The sequence below is a fragment of the Sebastes umbrosus genome, chromosome 3 (assembly GCF_015220745.1).
Source record: "Sebastes umbrosus isolate fSebUmb1 chromosome 3, fSebUmb1.pri, whole genome shotgun sequence".
NCBI lineage: Eukaryota > Metazoa > Chordata > Actinopteri > Perciformes > Sebastidae > Sebastes > Sebastes umbrosus.
The window spans coordinates 26955899-26983621 of NC_051271.1; the positions used below are offsets into that span (position 1 = coordinate 26955899).

General features: G+C 38.8%; 1 protein-coding gene across 1 annotated transcript; it reads left to right on the forward strand.

Moving 5' to 3' along the window:
• Positions 1–1431: 1431 nt before the first annotated feature.
• cxcl12b (chemokine (C-X-C motif) ligand 12b (stromal cell-derived factor 1)) lies at positions 1432–13994 on the forward strand. Its single transcript, XM_037762347.1, has 4 exons — positions 1432–1590; positions 4786–4903; positions 11179–11262; positions 13362–13994. Exons 1-4 carry the CDS (start codon positions 1524–1526, stop codon positions 13399–13401), a joined length of 309 nt encoding a protein of 102 aa, XP_037618275.1. The 5' UTR covers positions 1432–1523; the 3' UTR covers positions 13402–13994.
• Positions 13995–27723: the final 13729 nt, after the last annotated feature.

Consider the following 27723-nt stretch of genomic DNA (forward strand, 5'->3'; position numbering starts at 1 on the left):
ATCAACAATGTTTCTCATCATTTCTTTTAAATGTCCATAAACATTGTAAGAGGGTCAAGGAAACACAGGCTGTATGTTTTTGTTGAAGCTAAATTTTAAAAGGAAAAGGTTTTATTTACAGTTCTTAGAATCAATCTTGTCTGATGGCACAGAAATCAAAATGTGCAAAATAAGGAATCGATTTAGCAACACTGTCCAGGAGAAAAGGCCAGGCCTTGTCAAACACTTTTAGTGGAAATCAAAACCAGACCATCATTTTATGTAGGTTTAAAAAAAAATTCATTTATTTTGCTCGTTAAAAAAGGAATATAAACAGTTTTTTCTTCTTCATCCTTTTGAATTTGATTTGAAATATATCAGTTGAAGCTGTGGATGAATCAAACCGTCTTTGGTCACCTACTTGACCATCTGCTTATCTTTAACAATCTTGGCCTGAGGAGTCACATTAGTCAGTCACAATTAGTCTATTTAATGAATCCATAGTGATTCTCGTTTTTTATTCAACACAGCTTCTCCTAGTCTCATTTTAATGATACAATTGTCAAGTCTAAACAGTCCTTTAATAGTTTCATGAAACTGACATGAAATCCAGAAGAGTCCAATAAAGACATGAACCAGGCGTCGTGGATGGGTGCCGAGCCAGATGACAGGGAGCCAACAAGAGGAGAGACACAGTCAGAAGTACATAGAGAGAGAGTCTGTGTGCCTGTAGACAATAGCTGAAAATATCCAACAATAGTAGTGCAACAGCAGGGAGCCCTGGCTCGGAAAATAGTCGGTGAGTGAGGACTCGGATTCTGTGTGTGTGTGTGTGTGTGTGTGTGTGTGTGGGTGTGTGGGTGTGTGGGTATGTATTACCCACGTTGTGGGGACATAAACCTGTTTACACAGTCTCATTGTGGGGACTCACCATCCAAATGGGGACAATATGCACGTCCCCATAACGTCAATCATATTTTAAGGTGAGGACTTGGTTTAGGGTTAGGGTAAGGTTAGGTTTAGGTCAAAGTTAGGGTAAGGGTTAGGTGTGTGTGTGTGTGTGTGTGTGGCAGGTGGCAAGAAGAGGCAAAGAGAATACAGAGGGGGAAATGGAAAAGGAGAAAAGTACAACAAAGATGATGAAATGGACAAAAGAGTAACACTAACTGAGAAAGTGACAAAAAAGGAGAGCTGGAAAATGAAGGGAAACCAGTAAAAAGAGAAAAAGAGAGAGAAAGAAAGAGAGAGAGAGAACTCCCCTCAGACTTTCTCCTTGATTCCCAGCCAACACATTTACAATCGAGGAAGTCTCTACTGACTCGCTGCTGCTCCCTCCTTCTCCCCCCTCCTCTCACCTCCTCTCCTCTCATGCTGGGACACCCCCTCCCTCCTGAGAAAGTGGGACTCCCTCTCCCTCCCTCCTCACTCTCTCTCTCTCCCATCTGAAGATTTAACACAGTGCAGAGCAGAGCTGGCAGTCACAGTTGCTCCCTGGATTGTAGCAGAGAGAGAGCAGCCCTCCTGCAGCCTGTTAGCCCACCACCATGGATGTCAAACTGCTGGCACTGATGGCTCTGCTGGCCGTAGCCACACATGTACCAGCCTCCAACGGTGAGTCCAGGAGGGAGACGGGGAACTCTGGGGGCAGAGAGGTTGTTGGTTTGATCATGTTTCAGGGTTTTTTACTGATTTTTGGTTGAAGAAATGTTGCCACGTGAGATGGTTTAGTCTTAAAGATGGGTATGTCTGGAAGTTGAGGCTTTGGATTATTTTAATCTTGGCTGTGTAGGAACTTTAAAAAAAAAAATCAGATTTATCTGTCTATGTTAGAAAGTCAGGTGAATGTTTTAAATCTGATTCCTTTGATTCCTTCTTTTAAGCAGAACTTTTGACATTGTCGGTAGTTCTCTGTCAGGTTTTATTCACCTGAATTTTTGATGGTTGATGCGTTTTGATTTGTTGCAGACAAGAAAGATACCTTTTTGACAAATTCCTTGTTGCACTTGTGGCTGTTAAACTCCAGCACTTTGATACGCTGCTTTGATTTTGTTTTGTTACATCTCATGGAAAAAATAGTTACCAGAGAGTAGACTTTTATTCCAAAATGATTCATCCACCATCTATTTCTACTGACTAACTGATTATTGAAGAGCTGAAACGATTAGACAGATAAATTAAATTGTCGATTAGTTGACCTACAGAAAGTTGTTCTGCAACTATTTTGAGATTTGAGAAACCATTTTTTAAGGAAAACGACAGAAAATCACTGGTTTCGCCTTTTCAAATAAGTTTTATGCTTTTTTTTGTTGTTCTCTGCAGCAGTGTATTGAATATCTTTGGATTTTAGACTGTTGTAGAAAAGAAAGCAACTTGAAGATGTCAACTTGGGCTCTGGGAAATTCTGAATTGTGACATTTTATTGGCCAAAACGATTAATTGAGAAAATAATCAGCAGATTGATCAATGATGACAATAATTGCTAATTGCAGGCCTTGATTAATAGTATATAAGTTAAATTACAACATATTTACTGAAATTAGTAATCTACATTATGACTGCCGCTTTTTGCAACATTTTAAGGGATTCATATTCATTTCTTAAAATGAGGTACATCGGGTAGCAAATTATATTATTATAATTACTGTAATTATTTATTTATTTATAATAATAATATTTATTTATTTTTATTCAGTATTTTGGCCTAAAATCCTTCATTACCGCATGAGGAGTGCAGTCTCCACAGTGACCCCACATTAATCTCCTACATGTTAACCTTGTGTTGGAGACAACTAGCTTGTTGAGTCTCGCCTGGCCTGCGTTATGCTAAGCTTGTTGTCTCGGCCACAGTAAGACCCCTGATTGCATATTAAAGAGTTAGCTCTAAATGTGTGTATTTGTCTTTTCCCTTTGCTTTCTTTTAATTAGTTTTTAATTAGGGATAAACAATGCGGCGGTGATAGCAGTGGATGCTCGCTTCTGGCCCCCGGTGCTGCATGCTGCATAATGATCCCTTAGTTTGCATGAGAAAAGACCCTGAATGGGTGGGAATCATTAGGCTGATATTACTGAGGATTTAGCCATTTGTGGCAGGACATTTGGTGTCGCTTTATAAACATGCATATCAATGGCAATATGTTAAACCCCAGAACAAAGGTCTGCAAGTTACATATGATGCACTTGATTTGATTAATTTGTCTCTATCTGGGTAGAAAAATGACTGATGGAAAGAACGAGTTGTAAAATCAACGTCTGCTGAACATTTCTTAACACTCTGCAGCCTCAATGAAGCATTTTTTCCTTTAAAACCATTAGTACATATCAATAGAGTAAAGCACTTCACAGCATCAAGGTGTTTGGATGGATTCCTAATGCCCCAAATCCCTTCCTAAATGTAAAGTTTTATTGCAGGGTGTTTGTCTTCATCTTTTCACTGACATTTTTACAACCATCATCCTTTCTTTGGGAGATCTCTAAACCGTATTTCAAAAAGGCAAGTTAAGTACAAAACTACAATCAGTTTGTAATTGCATGTTCTTGGAGTTATTCATGTGCATCTGTGGTCCTCTGGGACCCCACAAGCCTCCATGGAGGCCCAAGGGTGATTTGTAATCATTTTAAGAATGTCCTTGAGGTGATTTCCTCAGAGGCTGTTGATGCCGTCTGAGCCGCAGAGTGCTCTTTCATAAAATGGGCAAATATTGGAAATTGAATGTGGAGGACCCTTCTCCATTAGAGTGGCCAGGCTGAATGCTCTGGGAGTGAAAAGCTGAAATTCTGCATGTGTGTGTGAGTGTGACTGGTCAGAAAAGGTCTAATCTCTTTTTAATGAACATGTTGTTCAGAGCAATCGCAGGTAAACTCATACGTTCCCATGCTTTGTAAAGGCTTGTTACAGTAGATTACACATGCGGAGGGAAGTGATGCATTTAATCACAACTGAAATAAAGTAGAAGCTACTGTGTTTGAATTTGGATTATAATTCAAGTTGATGCAAATATTTTAATCCTCATATGAACCAAAATGACCCCATCCTCTGTTTCATGAACAATGAAGCGTTTAAATTGTTTAAATTGTTTAAATTGTTTAAATAAAAAAAAACACATAGCAGTCACTTTATCTACTTCTGATCATTATAATTATTAAAATAATTTAATTCATTATGAGTAAACTACAATGAACAAAAATACATTTGTATTTAATAAGCCTGAAATGCTTGAATACGATCAAAACCTTTAGATCAAAATAAGTTGTCTGTCAAATAAACAGTATCATCTGTCTTGAAGTCTGAGTTCTGTCACATTTTACTGATGTATCGCACAGTTTTTACATAAATAACAAGAGTAATGCAGCATGTGAATGTGTGTGTGTGTATGTGTGTATTACTAACATTGTGGGGACTCGCCTTCCTTTTGGGAACAAAATGTAAATCATTATATGTTAGGGGGAAGACTTGGTTTAAGGTTATGGGTAAGGTTAGGTTTAGGCAAGTAGCGGTTATGGTTAGGGTGTGTGTGTGTGTATGACTTGCTCATGAGAGCTTGCTGTTGAGTTCTTCATGTCCTCAAGCTGATATGAAACAAGGCTTATATGAAAATCTATACAACTTTGTCTTAATCTTAAAACCAGTGGATCAAAGTGAATTATTTAACTTAATAAAACTGCTTTGTAAGTGGGTTGAACACAACACTGAGTGTCCTATATGAATGCAGTCTACTGGTTTTAACAGCACAATTTCTTGTTTTGTAGTTTTACCACTTTTTGTTTCCCTAATGCTAATTTGTAATTTCCCCTGTTGTGTGTGTGCAGCAAAGCCCATCAGTCTGGTAGAGCGGTGCTGGTGTCGGTCCACCCTCAACACGGTTCCTCAGCGGTCCATCAGAGAGCTCAAGTTCCTCCACACACCAAACTGCCCCTTCCAAGTCATGTAAGTGAATAACTGTGTGAAATTATTGTGGTGATTAACTTGAAGAAATGTATTTTCTGATGCGAACGATTGATGATCGTTTAAAGGATTCTGCCACATATGTTAATTATTTTAGATTATGTTGTATTTAGGTGCATTTTAACAGCTGTGTTGGTCAGAGTCACGTCAGTGCTGCCTTTAAAAGTGAAGTCAAACTTCTATTTTTCTGCCAAAACATTATGCTGTAAAGACCACAGGCGCTTTCCAACTCTGGTCCAACTCTCTGACAAATAACTGTTAAGGACTTTAGGGTCTTTGTTTTACTGGATGTTAATGCATAAGTATAAAATTGTTGGCTTGTTTGTGACAACCTGATCCTCATTGGGTCCATGCACAGTGCTGAACTTGGATATGATATTGTGTCTTGATTACGTAGCTGAATGCAACACTCAAAAGCATCATGTGTGGAACTCTGTAGTTGAGAAGAAGTAATGTGAGGGCTGTAAAGGGACATTTTTAAAATAGTTACTGCATATAACAGTGGACCAGGAACCTAGCAGGGCTCATCATATTTCATATAATTGCTCTGCTTGTGTGAGTGGGTATGATCTCCCACCGTCTTCATGCAGAGAGAAGGTTCATTTAACGAGAATCTTAAGCAATGAGTGGGAATATACCAAATAATGAAAATAAAAAAAAGAGCTTAAAGGAAAACTAAAGGGGTAAATATACACATACTCATTTACACATTAGCTACAGAAATCCATCAGCCACAGAAATATTATTAAATCTTAATTAAATGGCAACTAAATTATTTCTACATATGCCATTATAATCTTGGGCCTATTGCAAATAATTCATAAATTATTGAGATGACAATCCAACAATAATCTGACTTTTAATTTAACAAATAATACTGAAACAAACTATACACTCACACATATGCACACATACATCGTACAACAGAAGATTTAAGAGCAACAAGTATCAATAATCAACAGTTTCACTTCAAAATGCAATGAAATTAGTGAGCCATCAAAATGGATCATCTGTCACCATTCTGTTGAGTTTACTCCATTTGCTTGTTTGCAATCCTGCCTCAATATGAGGCCATATTTGAATTGTTTACTGATTTCTACCTTAGCTGGTGACCCTTTTTTGAGCCTCTTTTTTACTTTTTATTTCCCTTAAATTTTCACCATTTTTGGGAATGTTAAATTTTTTTATAATACACTACTTAACTAAAATCAGTGTAAATCAATTGAGAGTGGATGTGTGAGTGTGTGGTGTTAATATCCTTCTATTCTTTCCCTAATGAGAGGCCTGAGTTTAAAACAACACGATCCTCTCAGAAAGAGGAAAGCGGTGACAGACGGAGCTCGAAGGGGCCATTTATGTTTTGCAAAGGAAGCAATAATTAAGGGTCAAAGTGATTACCTTTGTATTTCTGCTGACCCCCTGTGTCCCTCATCCACTTTTTTTTTTTTTTATTTCCCGCCTCAAACTTCCCGGCAACATTGAGCATAATGTCACCAGTCTGGAACACATTAACTAAAAAGCCTCATTCATTTGTTCGCTATAGAAAACGGGACGGCAGAAGCCTCACAGCCAAAAGGCTAAAAGGCTGTAGGGCTTCTGCCAGAAAGGGAGGGGGACTAATGACTGTTAGAAAGGGTGAGCGAATGGCAAAAGGTCAGAGAGGACATGCAGCGCTCTAGCCGAGACACAAACTCCCTTTAACCTCGCTCCAGAAAACCACCAGAGGAGTCAAGAAGTCATTCAGATGAGAGTTGCTCCGATATCTCTATTGAGGCAGATGAAAGAAAGCCTGTAACACTATACCCTCTGTCCCCCCCTCCCCCCTGTGTCCCACCGTGTGCCCTCATCTTACCCCCCCCACCGCCCCAGCATGCTGTTGGTATTAACTTGCTGTGAAGTAATTACTACCTGCTGATTGTGGAACTCAGGCCCTCAAATTCCAGCCAAGTCAATTAAGGTTTGGGCTCTCAGTTGGTCATCCAGACAAGCAGACAGATAAACAGGATGAAGGCGGACACATCAAAACAGCAGAGAGCTCCTGAGCGGATGAGCCGGCCACCCCTAATAAAAATAAAAGAGGAGGGGAAGAAGGGGACATCCCTGGAGGAAAAGCAAACATAGATCCAGTTACTGAGCTGTCTGGCCTCCTGACTCACATGTTAGTTTGAGGGATTTAGAGCTGATGCTCAGATTGATGCTCTTTTAAGTTTAGGGCCCATTTGCTCATTTGCTCGCGTGTGCGCATCTAAATGGGGTGAGGAATAGAGGAGGTGGCGTATTAAAGGGGTAGCAAGGGGCGGAGGTTCAAATTGAATCAGAAAAGCAGTGAAGAGGGAGCAGTGAGGAGGCGCAGAGGAATGTGTTTAATTTGCAGAGCCGTGTGACGGAGAGATGGAGGGAGGAGAAAGAGGAACAGTGAAGTGAGACGCCTCTTGAGCTGTTAACTCTCATACACGACCTTTTGCCACCGAGGTGTGAGATCCACATGTTCGGAGGGGGGGTGAGACCCCGCTGCCTGCCCCCCCGTTCGCCCCAACAGATCTGAATCTCTCCCAGCAGCGTCTGATAACAGAACAAATCCTCTCCTAAATATTTGGCTCAGCTCTCCATCAACAGGCCAGAAATCACTCGCGAGAACACACACTCTCTGTGAGCGCAGAGCTGTTCATCATTGAGTGGGATCGTTCTGAAATCTCTGCAGCTCCTGCTTCAGATCCCGACGAGTAAATATTGATCAACATCTGAGTTGTGAAATCCAATTTTTGGAGGAGAATTTATATTTTCACTGTTCAAAAGAAGGAAAAAGGAGATCAGTCCGTTTTTCGAAATATATTTGTTCGGGCGGTCAATCGATTCAAATATTTAATTGCGATTAATTGCATGAATGTCCATGATTAATCGCAAATTAATCACACATTTTTTATCAGTTCAAAATTAAAGGGAGATTTGTCAAGCATTTAATACTCTTATCAACATGGGAGTGGGTATATATGTATTATTGGAAATCAATTACCAACACAAAACAATAACAAATATTGTCCAGAAACCCTCACAGGTACTGCATTTAGCATAAAATGTCAAACTGCAGCCCAACAGGCAACAACAGCTGTCAGTGTGTCAGTGTGCTGACTTGACTATGACTTGCCCCAAACTGCATGTGATTATCATAAAGTGGGCATGTCTGTAAAGGGGAGACTCGTGGGTACCCATAGAACCCATTTTAATTCACATATCTTGAGGTCAGAGGTCAAGGGACCCCTTTGAAAATGGCCATGCCAGTTTTTCCTCGCCAAAATTTAGCGTATGTTTGGAGCGTTATTTAACCTCCTTCGCAAGCTAGCATGACATGGTTGGTACCAATGGATTTGTTAGGTTTTTCTAGTTTCATATGATACAAGTATCTTCACTCTAGCTTTAAAAATGAGCCCGCTACAAACAAAAAATCGCAAATTGTGTTAATGTGTCAAAAAATGAGTGGCGTTAAAACAAATTTGCATTAACGCTTTATTATAGCGTTAACTTTATCATTATTTATGTATTCATATCAAATAGTGATAGAAAAAAAAATTTAAACATATAACACAAATATGCCACAAATCATAATTAAACACTAATGCAATTATTCAATTATGTACAAGATTTCATCCTATAAACAACCTAAATAGCACCATAAAACAACCCAGTAGTGATAGAGAACATAACCAGCCTTTTGGATGTTTTACCATAAATCCAATTGAGATCCTATAGAAAAGTCTTCCACACTCATTAAATGCTAATTTTACTTTTGCTTAAAACAAATGTGTTGATACCTTTAGCTGTTTTCCAGCGTGTTAAAATAATTGTGGCAGGTTCTTTCAATGTGAGATGTGTCCTCTAATTAACATAATTTAGGGGCCAAGATAACTCCAGCCTGACCAAAATGCTTTCCCCTACAAACTCTACATCAAACTGTCGGGTTAGGATGTTTTGTTTGCAGTGTAGAGACAGCTTTACAAGCCACACAGCACAGTGTTAAAGGGACGAAGCGAGCCTCCCCTCCAGCTGTCCCTGAGTGGAAACAGAGAGCCGTGATTTTTCACCGCCGACCGGAGGGTGACAGCCTGTTATGTGCAGTAATCCTTCGCTTTTCAGCTTGGATGTGTTGCAGGATGTGCTGAGGTTTTTAGAGCTTAGCTGAGGTGTTTCTGAGCTCAACCTTCATAAACCGTATCAGATATTATCCTGACATATTGGGCTCACTTCAACATCCAGGTCCTTTGATTTATTCAACAGGAGTCAGACCATGAATAGAGCAGATATTTTTATTTTAGGTTATGATACGCTCTAACAAAGGAATCCCGGTTCCTTTTTCTTTTAAATTAAGCAGCACCAGTGTGATTTGTTTACTCTTGACATTACGTTGACAGCTTGTTAGAAGTAGTAATCCTCCGGTTTTAACTGGGATGTGTCGTAAGATGGGGGTTTTGGAGATTAAGTTGAGCTTTTATTGAAGTGGGCTTTCATAAAACAAATGGTATTATTGAGATTTATTAGCAATAAAAAGCTTCATTTAAAGATATATCTTTAGAGCATTATATCTTCAACTTAAACAATATTACCTCCCAAACATGTAATATTACCTTCTTTATAGTACTTTGGGGAATTATAAATGTTACCTATAGTGCATTTAGGTTTAAAAGACCACCCAGTGGTGTGTTTGGGTTTAATAACTGCAAAGAAATTGTACATTTTTTCCCACCATTATCCAAATTACAGGACACTGTACAAAGGCTTTTTAGCCACGTTGCAAGAAGCCATTATTTTCCATTAATTTCAGCACTTTATGCATCAACTTGCAGAGAGTGGAAACGTGAGGCAAAGATTCTGTGTGAGGTGAAAGGCAATTAAAAACCCTCAGCGCCTGATTGCCGCAATTAGTGTAGAAATTTGTATTTCATCTCAGAGTCATAACTCTGTCAAATCTGAATACACAGACATGTTACATACATTTTTATATTCACTGAGACTTACAGTTTCAAAGTGCATCATTGTGATGTCAATTTCTATAACAAATTAACGTGCATAAATCAGTTTAGAAATCATGGAGAAAAGACGTTCCTTATAAACCCAGAACTTGCTTAAAAATCATCATGTTTTTAAGTTTCCTTCAGTATCAAAGCAATCCAGTGATAGTTATGTGAACAGATATGGGTACATTGCAAACAGAAACTGCTAATAACTTATTTGGTATAATTTTAATCATGCCAATTTGCTAAAATATAAATACATAAAGCCAAGAAAAAAAAAAGGGGCCCAATTTGTAGCCCACACCTGACTCCATGGCAATGTTATACTTCCTGTTTACATCTCCCAAAGCATTATGGGAACGTCAGGTTTCAGTCCTCTCTTTTAAAAAAAACATATATTGCCAAGAAGTGAAAGTCAATTGTTCGATCCATTGCAACGGCAGCGCCCATGCAGCAGCAAAGCTACGCTTCCACATTGGACTGAAAGCGACTACTGGACACCAGTAAAAAGTCCATCTAAAAGGTGCCGTACAAAAGTAAAACAAAATTATTTCTATTCTATTGTCATATTCTACTGAAATGACCTGTGTTGAACAATAAAATATTCTAAATATAATAAGCTTTTTCAATCCAAAATTGCGGCAGCTGCTGTTGTCAAAAAAACAACATAGTTTCATCTCTTTGCTTCTATACTCTTTGCTACAGTGTCAGACCTTGAAAACCCCTGGTCTGGAAAACAGTCTAATATCATTTAAAATATAATGAATTGTAATAATAGTAAACTTTGTTTACATCTTTGATTGGTAGCTACTAAGCTAAACATGCAAAACCACCTGTGTGGTCCTCTAGAAATGCCTTAAAATGGAACCCAATAGGACCAACTAAGGAACTTGAATGAGGTTCTTTAAATATCTGTGTTAATTAAAATGCCAGTCATGTTTCCATGAGGTTACAGAGAGGTCTTGTTACACTTTGGTTGACCACGCAGCTAATAAAACAGATACTATCTCTGTATTGGACACCATCACCGGATGTTTGGCTACAAAGGAAGCCCCGAGGTGAAAATACTCTCCAGTAGACGTCCTTGAACCTGATTTATTACATGTGACTTTGGAAAGCTGAAATACTTAGACTGAAATATCTCTGCCGCACTCCTGCTTCACATTAACAGCGGAGTACGTGTTGACATTTTAGAAGAAATACTCAGAAAGCAGCGTCTAATCCCTCGAATTCTACTTTAATCTCCCACAGTGCCAAGCTGAAGAACAACAGAGAAGTCTGCATCAACCCGGAAACCAAGTGGCTGCAGCAGTACTTAAAGAACGCCATTAACAAGTAAGAAAAAAAAAAACCTCTTCGCAGACACAAGCGTCGCTGACAGAGACAGAAATGAAATACAGCTCTCTTCTCTGCTGAGTTTAGAGCCTACAAAGAAGAAATAAACCACTGTTACAAATGACCATTTCTCAGTTTCCTGCTGACAATTTCTCTCTGAAATCGCTGACATGGTTGATGTAAGCTGCTGAGTTATTATCTGTGAAATAATTAACGTCATGAAAGAATAGTGATAAATCTGCCACTGGTGCGTCTGCTTCCTTTTTTCTCATAAGCATGTTTCTGTGACTTCAGAAGAATCAAATGTTCATAAATTTTCTCCTATAAGATCGCTCACAGCCATTGCACCAAATCATGTGTCTATTGTATTTTTAACATGACTTTTTTTTATATTTCTAAGAAGCATGTTCCACATAATTATCATCACTAATTGCACATCAGCGACAGAGGAGTCCCGGTTGGGGTGCAGCATTGTGGGTAAAAACTAATCATAGTAAAATAAAAAACTGCTGCAGCACATTCAGTTTTTAATGAGCTTTGCAGTTAAAAGTTTTGCATTGCTCATTAAAAAAAAAAGGTCCCAACATGTCTGGTGGTGATTATCGCCAGGCTGCATGTCTGCTTCTTGAAACACCGTAAACACTTGAAGCACAATGTGAAAACAAATTTCTGATGATTTATGTTTACAGTGTTAGTAGAGGACCTGCGTGAATACAGAAGTGCTTTAAAAATGAAGTCTTATCCCTGGGAGTTATAGCTGTTTATTGAAGCCGGCATGTGGCACAGCGCTCGCTGTATGTAGAGAATAGAGTATCTGTTGCACATCGTAGCTGTTGAGCAAAAAGTATCCTTGTTTCAAGCCTTTCCACCGGGCATTTTGAGCTTGTTCAATGAGGTGTTACATGCAGCAAACTGCACTGAGTTCAGCATTGGAACATAGTGAGGTGTGAACGTCACTGTAAAAACTCCATCCATTCACACCAAGGCCCGGTGTAACAACAGTGTTGTTAGACATAAGAGAACCCATACTGTACATATAAGAAATAAATTGTATTTTTGAGTAGGCCTATGTAGCGTGTGTGTGTGTGGAAGCTAAATCTTCCTTTCACATAAAAGGAAATCACAATTTGAATTCTTCTCATTCACCTTTTTTATTGCACGGCTGCTCTTTGTCAGCATCGCCCTTTTTCATGTTCAGTTACATATAAATGATGCTCCGATGTTCACCTATCAAAACTGTTTGCCAACACCTGAGGCCCCCAACATGTCCATGTCTGCTCTGCTACGAGCGGCACGTGTGCCCTGCTGCACATTCATATCCTCTGGTAGAAAAGATGTTGACATGACATTTTTATGTTATACATGTTTTTTTCCCCAATTACTTTTTTGAAAGGAATCATTAGTGCTGCCTGGATTATGTACCCCGACAACATTTATCTTAGCGCTACATTTATGTACTGCACGCGAGTCATAGGGAGGAGGCTGGGGAGTTATATAAGGGGAAAGTGAGTCTAAATATAAGAACCGTAAGAGTTAATTGGTTAATTAAATATTAGTACTTGGCCAGACTAGGGATGTCAAAAGAACCAATACTCCAGTACCAATTCAATGCCAACATTCTGAAAACGTGACACTACTCATTTTTTGTACCGGGATCAGGGCTAACGAGACTAACGGCGTCCCGGGACGATAGAAACTTTCCCTGATAATGCTATGCATTGTGGACAGCAAATTTGTGTTCAAATCGGCAGGACGAAAGCTAGTTAACATTAGCTGTTAGCAGACGTCGGGCTTCACAGTCCAGCTTGGCTAAATAACGGAGCTAGCAGCTTATGTTAACTGAGGGGTCATTGAGTTACATTATGATGCGTTCAAGCTCTTTTCAGTAATAAAATTATATTGGGAAAAGGTAAATTATAACATTATCCTGATGTGGTCAAATGTCATTGTAAAATTTGAGGCGGATCTATCTTTACTTTCCCCATCTGGTCCAGCAAAATGATAAAATCAATGACCTTCTTCTCTTTTCAGGCTAAATAATAAAGAAAGAAATAAGTTCTAAGTAAGTAAATAAGTTATCCTTCTTTATCTCTCTCCAGGGTGAAGAAATCTAGAAGACGTTCTAACAAGAAAAACTAAACACAAGAGAAGACGTGTATGTCGTCAGGCCTGGCGTCCCCCGGGTCAAACCTGTATACCTCCCTGTCACTGCTATGGATGTATGTAAACACGCTGTATGTACCCGTCCACCTCTCTGGACCGCTTGCAGAACCTGCACTTCACCGCCGTCCCCAGCGCCGCCACCGACCCCCCTGGACAGCCACGCAGTCACCTCCAACTCTCCATGTGAGCACCAAATGCAATCACACATTGACGTGACAGGACACGTGCTAATGTCAGATACACGTGTGTGAGTGCTGGGCATGAGAGAGAGAGTGTGTGTGTTTGAATGTGCAACATATGAACTAACTCTGATTGTGCGTCTGTTTATAGTATTTTCTTATGTCACACAGCCAGGGAGGAACAATTTGAGCTTTCCGTCTCACACAAGGCTTTATGGGTAATGCCACCTTCATGTCATGTCAGAAAAAATGGTAACACTTTATCATAACCATCATTTATAAATAGTAAATTGATAGTTAATTAAACTTAGTTAATAGTTATTTTACTGTTAACAAACAATGAAATGATAATTAATAATGTTTACTAATTATTAATGCTATAAATTTTGTTATTTTATCATTAGTTTGAGTAATATGAAATAGTTAGTTTATAAATTATATATTGTATCATAGTTGATAAGAGATGATAACAATTACATTCTGATTACATTATTACACTATCTATAAACAGTTTATTGTTGCACACATCATAACATTTTATATACTATATTAAGTATTTGTTAATGATTTCCAAATTACTTGTAAATCTTGAAGAAATTGTTTGTAAAACATCTACAAACATTACAGAGACAGATGGACCAGAAACCAATTATTAACCATTGACAAAGTATTAACTATCTTAATAATGTTTATAGCTGCTTTAAAAAGTATTTATCAACCATTTAACAAGGTATTAAAATCATCAGTTGCAATTTTATAATAGCCATCCAAATAATGTTTATACTGTAGATGGTTTACAAATCAATTATTAACCATTAACAAAGTGTTACAAATATCTATGTAATGTTTATTTATGTTTTACAAACAATTTCTTTAAGGTTTTCAAATCATTTTGAATCATTAACAAATACGTATATTTATAGTATATCAAATGTTATGTGTGCAACAATAAACTGTTAAATAGATCAAATAAATTATAGCATTACTAATGATTAGTAAATATTATTAATTATCATTTCATAGTTTGTTAACAGTAACTAATCAGTTTACAATTTATAAAATGTGTAAAGTGTTGATAAAAATTATTCACATCAGTCTCCTAGGAGGAATTACGATTGGGATTTTATTGGCTGGTCTTGTGCTATATGTTAATTGTGGTTTTGCAAACTCAAGGAGTGTTTAATATACAAACACCAAAGGTCGATCCATAGTAATATCTCCATTTTAAAAGGAGTGACTACACTTCAACGTACTACTTCTATTTTTTTTTATTGTAGATCTTACTTTCATAAGAAAGAAATACTCGGGATGGATTTGTTACTGACTGATAAGAAGTGAAAGTGGCATTACTCCACTGACTGAGGGGTCATGGGGCAGTAACAGAGGCTGACCAACGGGGTTAACCCTTCACAAGCAGTGACCAATCAGGGCAGGCCGTGCTACAATAGTATGTTGAATTGTCTTCAAGTTTGCTCCACCGTCCGGAACAAAACAGTCTCACTGCTAAGAAACAAGCACTGATCTCGTGGTGCTATATATTCTGTATAAGGGGTCAGAGCCATTGACATAATTATATTTCACTGTTTATTGTATGCAAGATTTAAGATGGGATGTTGTGACATCTGTGTCTTATATGAAACACAATTATGTTTTTTACCAGTCACAAAATATTTAAAGCGCGAGTCTGATATGGAAAATTAAATGGAAAGCTGATGTTCTTCTAAAGCCACACCATACTGATAAATACTATAAATAAATGAAACACTTATCAATGCAGCTTTTTCAATGATTGAACATATCAGTAAACAGAGACCAAATATTTAATCAGTAAAACATGCAACAAGAAGAAACCTGTGAACCTCAAATGCAAGACATTCTATTTCATTTATTGTTAGAAAAATGGTCGTCATAATTCATAATTTTTCACACCTTGTCAAAGGGACTATAGAATATCATGACAACAGAGCAAATCACCCGCAGTATTTTCATACCAACACCTGTCCTTGGTAGGAATGAAAAGCTAATAAAACAGCTGAATGATAAATGTCACAATGGGAATGTTCACGGTGGCAAAAAGAAAGTTTTTGATTATCCTTTTTTATATATATATTTGAGCCACTTTATTATCAGATGTGTCTTTTAAATGTTTTATTTTTATATTATGTATAATCTTACTAAATAATTTTTAATGCAATGTACCGTAGCTACTAAATGAAGGCTAGTCCATAAAATGCAAGAGACAGTATAAAGCTTAATTTTTAAGGCAATATTTCACATATATATAACGATTTGTTACTACACAGTATGCAACACACTAATACTGCTTTTTTTAAATAATTGTTTTACAATGCAGATAAAAAAAAAAAAAAATCCTGGCTCCTGGTTTGTTGTTCTCTCCGCACTGTTTCCTTGTCAACCGATCTGAGATGTAACAACGATGAACTGAATAAAATCTGTTAACTTTAACACTCAGTGATTGAAAACAAATGCAGCTGTCATTGTTTTACATGAGTCAGGAAACTATTCAGCCCACCAGTCGTCCCCGATCGAATACACTTGATTCAATTTTTTATAGTTTTACTGAGGTTGATGTATAATGTGTCAATAGAGCCACTGAGCCAGAACAGAACAAAACCTTTTGAGTTGAGATCCAAGTGACCAACATGTGCTTTCAATCTGAACACTCCCAGCACCCCACGGGCTTCTTTTCACTTTCACTCAACTGCTGCCATGCCGCACATTTTTTCTCCCTAAAATTGTAAAGCAAGTCCTGTTGGTTCTGGTCATTTCTATCGTGTTTTGTTTTACACGGTCTAGTGATCAGACACTAGACTCTAATGTCTGATCACAGGTGATACATATCAATTTGCAGCAAATGGTGCAATAATCTTCTAATAGAAGTTAATGGACTGCTAATGTTCCAGTTCCCAAATGCACTGATATGCAATGATAAAAGTTGTGTAAATTCATTACAAAACCGCCATCCATTCCCAAATAATTTTATTAGCTTTAGAGTTATAAAGAAAATTGTGTTGTCACTTCTGTAAATTTCCACCTTTCTAATGCATTATGTGATAATTATCTCAATAATAGGAAAAAGACATTGCATTATCTGTGTTAAAACTTCATTAACCACACTGTTTCATTACGGATTCATGTTAATGATATACATATGTAATAACAGGTAATTAGTAATCAGAATTTAAGTGCTTTTATGGTAGTGTTGTGGCCCCTGTGTTAACCCTTGCAGTGCCGCTCTCATTGAACTGTCACTGCAGAGAATATTTAGTGTGATTAAATACCTAGACTCTTTTATCATTGTGCAAATAGAGCTTTTACAGAATGTTTTTTTGTGTGTGTTATTTGGACCAAATACACATTCAGGTTCACATTTATTGTGTGTTAATAAATCATCACTCAAAGTGGGTGCATGTGTTACACTTTGGGCCCCGAGACAATGTGAAATATTTCTTTTGAGGCAGCTTCTGACACATATTCTTTATATACGTGAGATGTATTAGAGTTATTATTCTCTGTATTGTCACTGTTTGTAAACCAAGAAACAGTATTTTCGCTATGATACTCAAAGCCCTTTTTTCAATAAAGTCACATGAAATAAAGTCAATCACATGTCTGCGTTTTATCTGTCAAAAACTGTTTATTTGTATATTTCATTGATTTAGAGCTACGTTAAGTTCCTTTATTAGGGGGCAGAGAGGTTTGAAAACTAATTTACATAAAGACGTCCTGGATACATTGTCGGCTTATCAAGCTGTTATGGCTGGCCTGTTAGCAAACAAGTGGCTATACGTACACACATCCAGCAGACATGGAGCAACATGGGCATCGCACTGGAGTGGAGTTCCTGCCCACCTGACCGAAGCCTTATTCACTTTCCTTTTAGCTTTAACTTGTTCCTTCAACTCCAGAGGAAAAACATCTTTAGCTTGTTAGATGTTAGACTTTCTTCACCAGAGACAGGTTTATTTTGGCTCTCAAGTCAAGTCAAGTCAATTTTATTCATACAGCCCAATATCACAAATCACAAATTTGCCTCAAGGGGCTTTGCAATCTCTACAACATACAACATCTGTCCTTAAACCCTCGATTCAGACAATGAAAAACTCAAGAGGAGGGATTCCTCTCTACAAAGACTGTATATATAATACGTCTCCACTTCCTCCCACTGTACAGAGGTGAAGTCACAATATCCTGGATACGGGAGCTGCCATCAGTGATCAGGGGGAGGCTGGAGCCACGGTATCGATGTCCCACCCACACACCTGTCACAGCTTGTTAGTGTGAGCCACCTAGCTGCTGCGTTAGCACCACAGCATCTGTTTCGCTAGAAAGACACAACAGCTAACCATAATATACTGAATCTATAGCCTAACTACGTTTATGATTAATTTGACACATGTTGTTTTACACAGACTGGAGACGGTTATGGAAATTTAAGTTACATCTCCTCTCTCATACAATTCCGAAGCCTCTGGCTGCGACTACTTCACTCAGAGCAGCTGTCAATCACAGCTGTCAATCATGACGTCTCACCCCCTTTTTATAGCATCAAATAACTAATTAAAACCAAACTTATCAGAAAAATTAACAGTTGAACATACATCAGTGTGATACAAACTACCCAAATGACAGAAACCATCTTTGGGAAAAAAATATTTTACGTGTAATTTGACATTTTAGTTTGGTCCATGTCCCATCCACTAACATGATCTATACTGCAGCCAGCCACCAGGGGGCAATGGAGATGTTTTGGCTTCACTTTTGGGGAGCTGTCATGCCGTCCATCTTTATATACAGTCTATGCCCTGGACGGACAGACATGCGATGCGTTGTGGGTACAGAATAACCAACATACTGTAATAAAATGACAGTATACAAACATTATACATAGAATGTGAACCTATGTGAAGAAAATGGATCCGGGAGGATGTCAAGCAACTAGGTGTCACCAAACAGCTAGAGCCTGGGCAAGAGCCCCCAGTGTCAAACTCCTGCGCCTTTGAGTGTTGATTCTTAGTGGGTTCAGCACTATGACCGACCCCTTTCACAATACAGGGAGTCATTTGGGTTAATAGTGATACCTTAAATGTCACTTGATGCAGTTTTGAGAGGAAAATACCAAGCAGAACAAATGTCTCTCTTTCAAGAACTGTCATGAGGAGTTACGTAGTCATTTTGATGGAATACAAAGTGTCTGCACCACTCCTCAGACAGGTGGGATAAGTTGTACTGCAGACCATGCAACCTCTCTTTCCAGCAGAGATGAATAAATCACAGGAGACCAGACTTCCTGCGGCGGGTTCACCAAAATAATCCAGCTGATAATAAGGGGTCGCAAGGCAAAGAACCTCACGCAAACAGCCGTGCATTGTGGAGGAACAACTGCTTTTGAGGCCTGATGAATAATTCAACAAGACTATCACTTGACATTTTCCACTTTCTCAACTGAAACCTATTCAGCAAATCTTTTTCCAGTAAAGGAATAAAGAGGAAAGGCACATGTAATGGCTATTAACATCCCTGTCTGATATTCTAACACCTGAGGTTTCAAAAGTATTCATTTGTGCTGGTTCATTACTTGTCCACAGCACCACGGAGCCCATGTAGCTTTATAAAGCTGTCAGCTCTAATAAAGTGGAACCATGTAGAGCGGATTAATTTCATGGTACAGCTCTTACCTCTGACCTCTGTGCAGATATATACGAGGAACATGAGACATGGTATTGGACGTAAACCAAGCGGTTTAGAGGGCGAGAGTTGCATGTTTGGGCCTTTTGGGCACATTCAGAAATGATTATGGGATTTCTTTACTGTGCTTACTCAGCTGAGACCCGACCACGATGGAGGTGGCTGACATTATGTACAGAATGTTTATGAATATTTATTTTTACTGACACGTTGCTCTGATCCAGTTCAGCGGAGGGATTTAGAGGTTTTTACGAGAGAGAGGCGTCAGGTCATTGTGCAAAATATTCTTAATAAAACTAGATAAAACATTACAAGCCAGTTGTGACCAATAAAATAAGTCCAGCGGGCTAATTAGAGTCCGGATCAGACGTACGCTGTCCCATGGAGAACAATAAAAGCACAGACTGATGAAGAGACGTGTCAACAGATGAAGCAGCAGAGTAAATGTTGACACAAATGGTACGAGACCTCACACAGAGTTCAAGGAGACAGTAAAGCATGTATGACGAAGTGTGTGTAAGTGTACTGCACACTACACACCTATTGTACTACACAGTTTAAAAGGTCATTCTGTGTGTGCTCTTAATCAGCATATAAAGGTCAAAAGGTGATGCAGGAACTCTTTGGCTCATCAGTGACATGATGCATCATCTTCATTCATTCATTTTTCATTAAAATCAAATTGGTGATGTTGAACTCATGGACTCTCAAAGACTGAGTTTGACTTTTAAGCAAAGCACTTCCATAAGGTTCATCACTGTAATTTTGACATGTCAGAACACAACGTCATGATGATTGATGAATACAATGAACAAATATTATTGGACCAAAGTAGTGGACCAAACCAAACAACACCGCCATTCCTGGTGTTATGTGACCGTACAACTAAACTGTATTCTCAATTATGTTTTGAGGGAAACATATTTTCTCACAGATTATGTTTTCTTTTTTAAACACATGGTTAACATTGTGAATTGAACCAAACAAACAAAAACACAACAAAACTACTTAGTTTAGTAAAAGATCATGGTTTGGCTTAAAGTAAGTACATTTGTTACGTAACAGAAGTTACTTACGTAAAGTAGACTTTTCGTTTCACATGGGACACAACCAGTGGTATCCTGGGTGAAAGTCCAACACGTTCTCATCCCAACTCGTCACATACTGCCACTGTGTCACGCATCTTGGCGTCACTTTTGGTTTCGGCAATCAAACCACTTGGTTAGGTTTAGGGGAAAAAATACATGGTTTGGCTAAAACTACTACCTTTGCAAAGTGAAAATGAAACTGAACATTGTGAACACGGGACATGAACAAACAGCTGATTGTAATTTGAAAGTGAAACAGCGGTCTCCTGGATGAAAGTGTTGAAGCATGTTTGTTGGACCCATCCACCTCAACCTTCCTGCCCACCTTGTGTGTCTTTTCGCTCTTTAAACTACGTCACCACAGGCACTTGAGTCACATGTACCTACCTTGTTACCTGTTCCTGTATTGTTACTTGTTTCCTGTTCCTGACCTGCTCACCATTCGTGCCTGAACATAGCCTTCAGTATCTTTACATAGTGATTGAATGTTGTTTTACTTTTGTCCAGCTTTGTTGTCCTCGTTTTTAGCTGTACGTTTATTTCTGTGTAAGTAAATTGAGAGCAACGAAAAACCGGAGTCAAATTCCTTGTATGTGCACACATACTTGGCCAATAAAGCTGATCCTGATTGTTTGTCTACATTTGAGACCCAGCCTGATCTCACAGAAATGTGTGAAATGACCACGACCTCTTAACAGCGTGCATTACATGGTGGTGGTACATAATGTGTTTAAATAATGGGTCGGCATCATGGAAACAGTGCCAATAGAAATTTAGTTACGACCTTTGTCGTGGACAAACAGATTCCCAGGTTCAACAGAAATACGTTTTAATCAAAGTCCATGTAGGGAAGTCAGTGTGGATGGATAGGTCATACATGGGACTTTCACCAAGGAGACTGCAATTGTGTCATCAAATCATGATCTTTTATTTTCTAAACCTAACCAAGTAGTTTTGTTGCCTTAACCTAAATTGTTTCCGTGGAGACGGCACATCATTTTAACACATTATGTGCCCCCACAATGTAATGTGCTGTTAAGAGGTCGTGCTCATTTCACGTATTTCTGTGAGATCACGTTGGTCCTCCTCCCTCTGTTGCCTGAATTCACACACCATGACAAGCATGGCTCGAGATAAAAGTGATGAAGTGATGAAGTAAATAAAGCATATCGTTCTGACGCTATTCTACTATTTCCTGCAAATGGTTTCAGTGCCACAGGCTGCAATGATTAGGTTAGCTGTTTATCAGACCTGGCTAACAAATGGACGTACACATTTCAGAAATATAGGTGGTGTAGTTTGGCAGAGCACGGTCACTCCAGGTTAAGGGAAAACTGAAAAAAAAATGACAAAAAGTAATTCGGTAAAAAAAAAAAAAAAAAAAAAAAACGTTATTCACCTTTTTGACTTCTTATTTTTCCATTATAGATCCACATTCAAGAAACGACAAATTTTAGAACTGAGTGGCTTCAAACTTTACACTTGAATGTTTGCTTTTGTTGATCCAGACCTACTGTGCACCTGCACTGAATATAACGGTCAACTAAACACCTAAAATATAAGGAGATATTTTCTGTGAATCTCCCCTCATCGTGAATCAAGTGGTAACCACATGAAAATAACACTGCTTCGCTCAGCACACAGCAGCCTTCAACTCAAATCACCTGAGACAGAGAACATAACCAGGGTGGACAACAAATTGCCCGGCTGATTTGGTCTTGGAGGTTGTGGGTAATTCGGTGTGATTTGAGGCTCTCGACCGTACATCTTTGAACAACTTAATACTAACCGGCTGAATGGAAGTTAATAGGAAACACGTTGGCTGAACATGTGGCAAAACCACACAGGGCAGCGTGGGTGTGTGTGTGTGTGTGTGTGTGTGTGTGTGTACTTGTACAGCTATCTTTGTGAGGACCAACTTGAGTTTTAGACCTTCAGAGTGGGGACATTTTGACCAGCCCTCACTTTGGGACTGACCTTCAAAGGCCTGTTGGGGCTCAGATTTGGTTTAAAGGTTCAGGTTACAATTAGGTTTAGGTTAGGCATTTATTTGTGATACTTAAGGTTAGGGTAAGGGGCTAGGGAATGCATCATGTCAATGAGTGTCCTCACAAAGATATAAGTACAAGGTTGTGTGTGTGTTAAGGGTAGTGACAGTGAAGGATGTCAGTGGGACGGGTTCACAATCTGAATGTAATTTCTTTGGTTTCCTGAAGAAAGTCGCAGAATGAAAAGAAAGCCAGGGGAAGGAGACGCTAACATGATGTTTCCTGCTGTGAACATGGACCTGATGCTGAAAGATCAAGTGAACACACACACACACACATACTAAAGAAAGACCAAAAGCATACAGGAATGTGTGGTCAACCATTCGGTATGGACGCTGACTTTAAAAGTAGAGTGTAAACACACGCATGCAGAATCAAGCACATACATACATGACAAGGAAGTGTTTAAAGTTGTGACTCTCAAAATGTGAAGATGCAAAGTTCTATGTAATGTGCAACTTTAAAGTGCCACCCATCAAGTTCACATTTTGGCAAGTAAAAATTCAACGGTCTTTATCAACCTTTATGAGCCTCTGGTAGAAACTGCAACACTATCAACAGGCCTGTGGCAATGCTTTTGTTAGTCTAATTGTACTTTAGTGAAACCTCGCCACCAATCATAGCTTAGCAACCTGTCAAGTTTTGGATTTCTCCACCTGTTGAACCGTTGTGAATGGGGCTGTAGTAAGAGCAATACATTGCATTCAAAGAGTGTACCGGGTCATGTCTTTCTTTAGCTATTCCAAAAGCACAAAAGCAAAATTATAAGGAATGCATTAAACTGTATGTTTATCTGCTCAAACGTACGCTGCAATTGTTAGCATGTCCGGCTAATGGTGCCTTCAAACGGGGTCGTATTTACCCTGTTTACGAGAAGAGTCCATATGAACGCCCCCCTCTTGTGGTATTCACAACCTCGTAAGTGGAAAGTTTCTGAAAGCTCCGAGTTCACGAGTTGTGACGTGTTTGTTGACGTTGTCAGAAATGGCGGAGGCCATGGAAGTTAATTTTTTTGGTACATAAGAAGTGAATATATTATAATTTTAGTTGTATATTGTTTTTCTTTGTAATATTATAATAGCTCTGAGGGAAATGTTGATATACCCAACAGCTTCATCTTTTTCCTCTGTCATTATGCCTTTATGCATTTACTGTATTATGTTACCTGCTTGCCTCTGTGGCTACTAGATGCCGACAGTAAAGTATTGCCGTTGCTTAGCAGCGGTGTTCTCATGACTTAACCACTTGAAAGCCAAACATATTATGTACATGACTTCCCATTTTGTAAATACGAGCTCATGAGTTTCATTGGAAGGCCCCATAAGTAAAGTAGTAACAATTACTTCCAAAGCCAAGCAGCACATCGTTAGCTTGTTTTGTGGGGTTACAGGTTATGTTAGAAAATCCCAGTTCAGGACTTTAATATCCAGCGTGTGGGAGCCAGATGTACAGCTGTGAATGCTCCACATAATGTCAAACTATAATCATCTTTAACTTGTGTCCACACAAGTCAGTGGCAGGCTGTAAATACACACTGAAGCCGCAAAAGACGGCACACCTGATTAACCTCACCCAGGAGTTGACCGCTCTGTGATTCCTTCAGCAACATGTGTTTGAGTCCCTCATCTCTCTGACTGCGTGGTGACCCCTCCACATAAATGCAAGCTCCCCTCCCCCCCACAGACATTCAGCTCCAGGCCTAAACACACACACTATCAACAACGGCGTCAACAAACACAGGCTCAAAAAAAGACAGACGAGGTTCGAGCTGCGTACAGTGATCACTCTTTTTATATGAAAGAGGAGAGTCAAAGGCAGTGCCGTTGTCCAGGGAGAGAAATAAGGATGAAATTCCAGGCGTTGCAGAAACCACATATCCCACAAGACACTTCTTCTCGATCAAACCGATGGCTCTTAGCGTAAACAGCTCTGGGGGGTTTGGAATGTCTTCAGATCTGTCATGGCCGAGCATTCAATGTGTCCCTAACCTTACGGCGGAGAAAGGGGTCATGGGTAACACTATTGGAAACAGGTTGATCACTGTTTCCATACAAATGCATAACTTGTGTTTGAACGGGAGACGAGGCAGAGCAGAGGGAGAGAAGAAGAGATGAATATCATCATTTATCAGCAATGAGGCCCAATTGTTCCATCGCAGAGAAAAAGATGTAATACATCTTTGTTTATTAGCATTTTCTGAAGAAAAAGTCTGAGAGAGAAAAAAAGGGGGGATGTCATCATTCACGGCTCATTTTGGAAGACGTCACGTACAAAAGGCTCGCAATGATCCCCATTTAATGAGTCATTCCACTGTGATGCACGACCATGTGGACTGTGTCTTTGTTGCCTGGTTATCAGACTCCTCTGCTGGCATTTAACAGACAAGCATCATTAACTTAGAGCACTGACTTCCCAGCTATTTCCTTTTGTAAGGCGTGCATGCCCTGCAGGCAATTACCACTGAACCACTCTGATTCCACTGTAAAAGGTGGCACACAGTTTCACAATTTATTCCCTATTTAAGGTGCGACCAAATGGATTTTGATAAGAAAATAATCAGAATATGCAATGGTTTAATAGAGTTACTAATGCATACAAAAGAATCATTCATGTTTCAAGTATGAAAAGCTCATGTAACAAAGTAGCAATTGTTCTATATTATGTAACGAGTACTAAATATTTCAAATGGATTAATGTAATAGTGAATTTACTTGAGTGTTGTACTTATGTACCAATTTCATTTTTTTTTACTTGAGTATTTCCATTTCATGCTACATTATACTTTTACTCTATTACAATTCAAAGGGAAATGCTGTTTTTACTGTGCTTCATATAATTAACAGCTTCAATGACAAGTTACTTAAGATTTTACATACAATACATATGATGAGGTTGATGCATTATAGATAAAACCATTGACTGTATATGAAGATGGACGACATGACAGCTCCCAAAACTGAAGCCAAAGCATCTGGATCGCCCCCTGGTGGCTGGCTGCAGTATAGGTCATAAATCCCGCCCCCTCAATGTTTGTGGATGGGACATGAGAACTATAAAGTCAAAGTACACGTCAAATACATTTTTCCCAAAGATGGTTTCTGTCATTTTATGTAGTTCTCATCACGCTGATGTATGTTCAAGTGTTCATATTTCTGATAAATTTGGTTTTAATTAGTTATTTGTTGCAATAAAAAGAGGATGAGACGTCATCATTGACAGCTGTGACTGACAGCTGCTCTGAGTGAAGTAGTCAATACCACGGCTCCAGGCCCCCGATCACTACTGAGCAGACTCTGGCTCCAAATGACGTCAAAATCTCAAGACGGTATATAAAATAGTTACAATGAGCTCCACCTTGACCAATAACTGAAATGTTACTTGCACATTAATGTATCAGTAATAACAATCCAATAATATCTAGTATAATACTCACAGGGGACATTTTTCTGCATTGTGAGTATTGGGATACTTCACTGATACTTCACTGATACTTCAAATATATACTTTTACTTATTTTTTAATACAGGACTTGTACTTGAAATTTAATATTTCAGTATTGCAATTTCGCTACTTTTACTTAAAAAATGATCTGAGTACGTGTAACTTGTATCTATTTCTTGTAGATATGTGAAGATACTCTCCCAATTATGCTTCAATATTGTAAAATAATGAAAATTACTTTCAAGATAATATTGCTTCATCTGCATTTGAAACATATTTTCACATAAAATGAGAACTTTTCACCTGCTTTAGGGATCAAGGCCTGTCTGAGAATGTGACCGAAGTTTGAATATTAGATAAAACCTGTTATGACATGACATTTTTTACAGTGTAACTCCATGCAAGAGCATTTAGGAGCCGGGCCTTTGAAAGCGACATGTCTCTGAAGTCTGATGAACCACGGAGAGCAGAGTTCAGGCAAATCCGCCAACATTTCTCTGAAGCACATCGTAATTCGCTCCCCAGGTCTGAAACAACATACATTACGGACCACTGCTTTTTCTCAACTTCCTCATTGTTTACCATTATTCTCATCGTGGTATTGCTTCTACTGTCTGCTGTGTCATCCGTTGAGCTGTTTTCACACATCTGTAACACTTTCTGGTGACGGAGGAGACGGTGTGAATTTTCTCCATGGTGCTTTAGGAAGCCCTCCATCACAGAGGTGCTGCGGGAGAACAAACATAACAATGTCCATGGTACCAAAGCATTTAACCTCGTATTCAGCAGGATGGAAGAATAAAAGTACTTTTTAAAAGAATTTTCCTGGTAGTATTTACAAAAAATGTTTTGACATCATATTCAAACTTTTTGTTTTTGCGTAACTGAATTGGAAACATAAAGGTAAATCCTCTTACTTGTTTGAAGAAAATAAATATTGTATGAATAAATACAACATTAAATGCATTCTGCAGAGTTTCCCTCCAAAAAAAACCTCAGGTAATCGTAATTTTGAAATATTTTTCAAAGGTTTAGTGGTTTAGTATCTGGTTTACAGCCGAGGTAAATGAATGATAACATCACCAAATGTGTCAGTTCCCATAAAGCTGGCAATTTGAGCAAGGTAACAACAAGCTCAGCCCCTCCTACGCATGCAGTTTCTAAGGCTGTGGCCCAAAGTAGAACACAAACAAGCTCCCAACATTTTCTTTTCAGTGTGGTTATTGGAGTAAGACATCAGATTATATTGGACTGGACTGGCTGACCCTCGAGAGGTTACGTTTTTCTCATACCCAGTATGGCGTCCAGATCGTGAACTTGCTTTACTTGGGAAAAGGGCAAAGTGAAATCCTCACATGTGTTTCATAAGTTTCTGTCTCACATGGCCTCATTTTGTAGGTGTGATGTTAAATACAGTGCATGGACACATGGGCAGGACACAAACACCAAGGGAGGTGACCAAATGTAAACACATGTAACCAAACTCCCTTTGGAGATTAATTGCAGGCAACTGACATCCCGGTACAGCAGTTGTTTAATCACGTCAAATCAAAGCTTGTATGTAATTCAGCGTTGAGCACAGCTTGATGGGCTTAGCTTTACGCCAAGACTTTTGGATGTTGTAGATACAGAAATTCTCATGGCTCAGACAGGAGGCAGGGTCATACAGTATTGTATGCATGTGCCAAGAACTCCAACGTATCATGATCGCTTATTCCTATGTGAACCATAATTATGCAAATGTGAATGTACTATTGTATGACTCCTCTGGTATTACTGCTCTGTTCTGAGTTAAGCCAAGCAGGGTAGCGGCGGTAGCATCAAGTTTAAGAG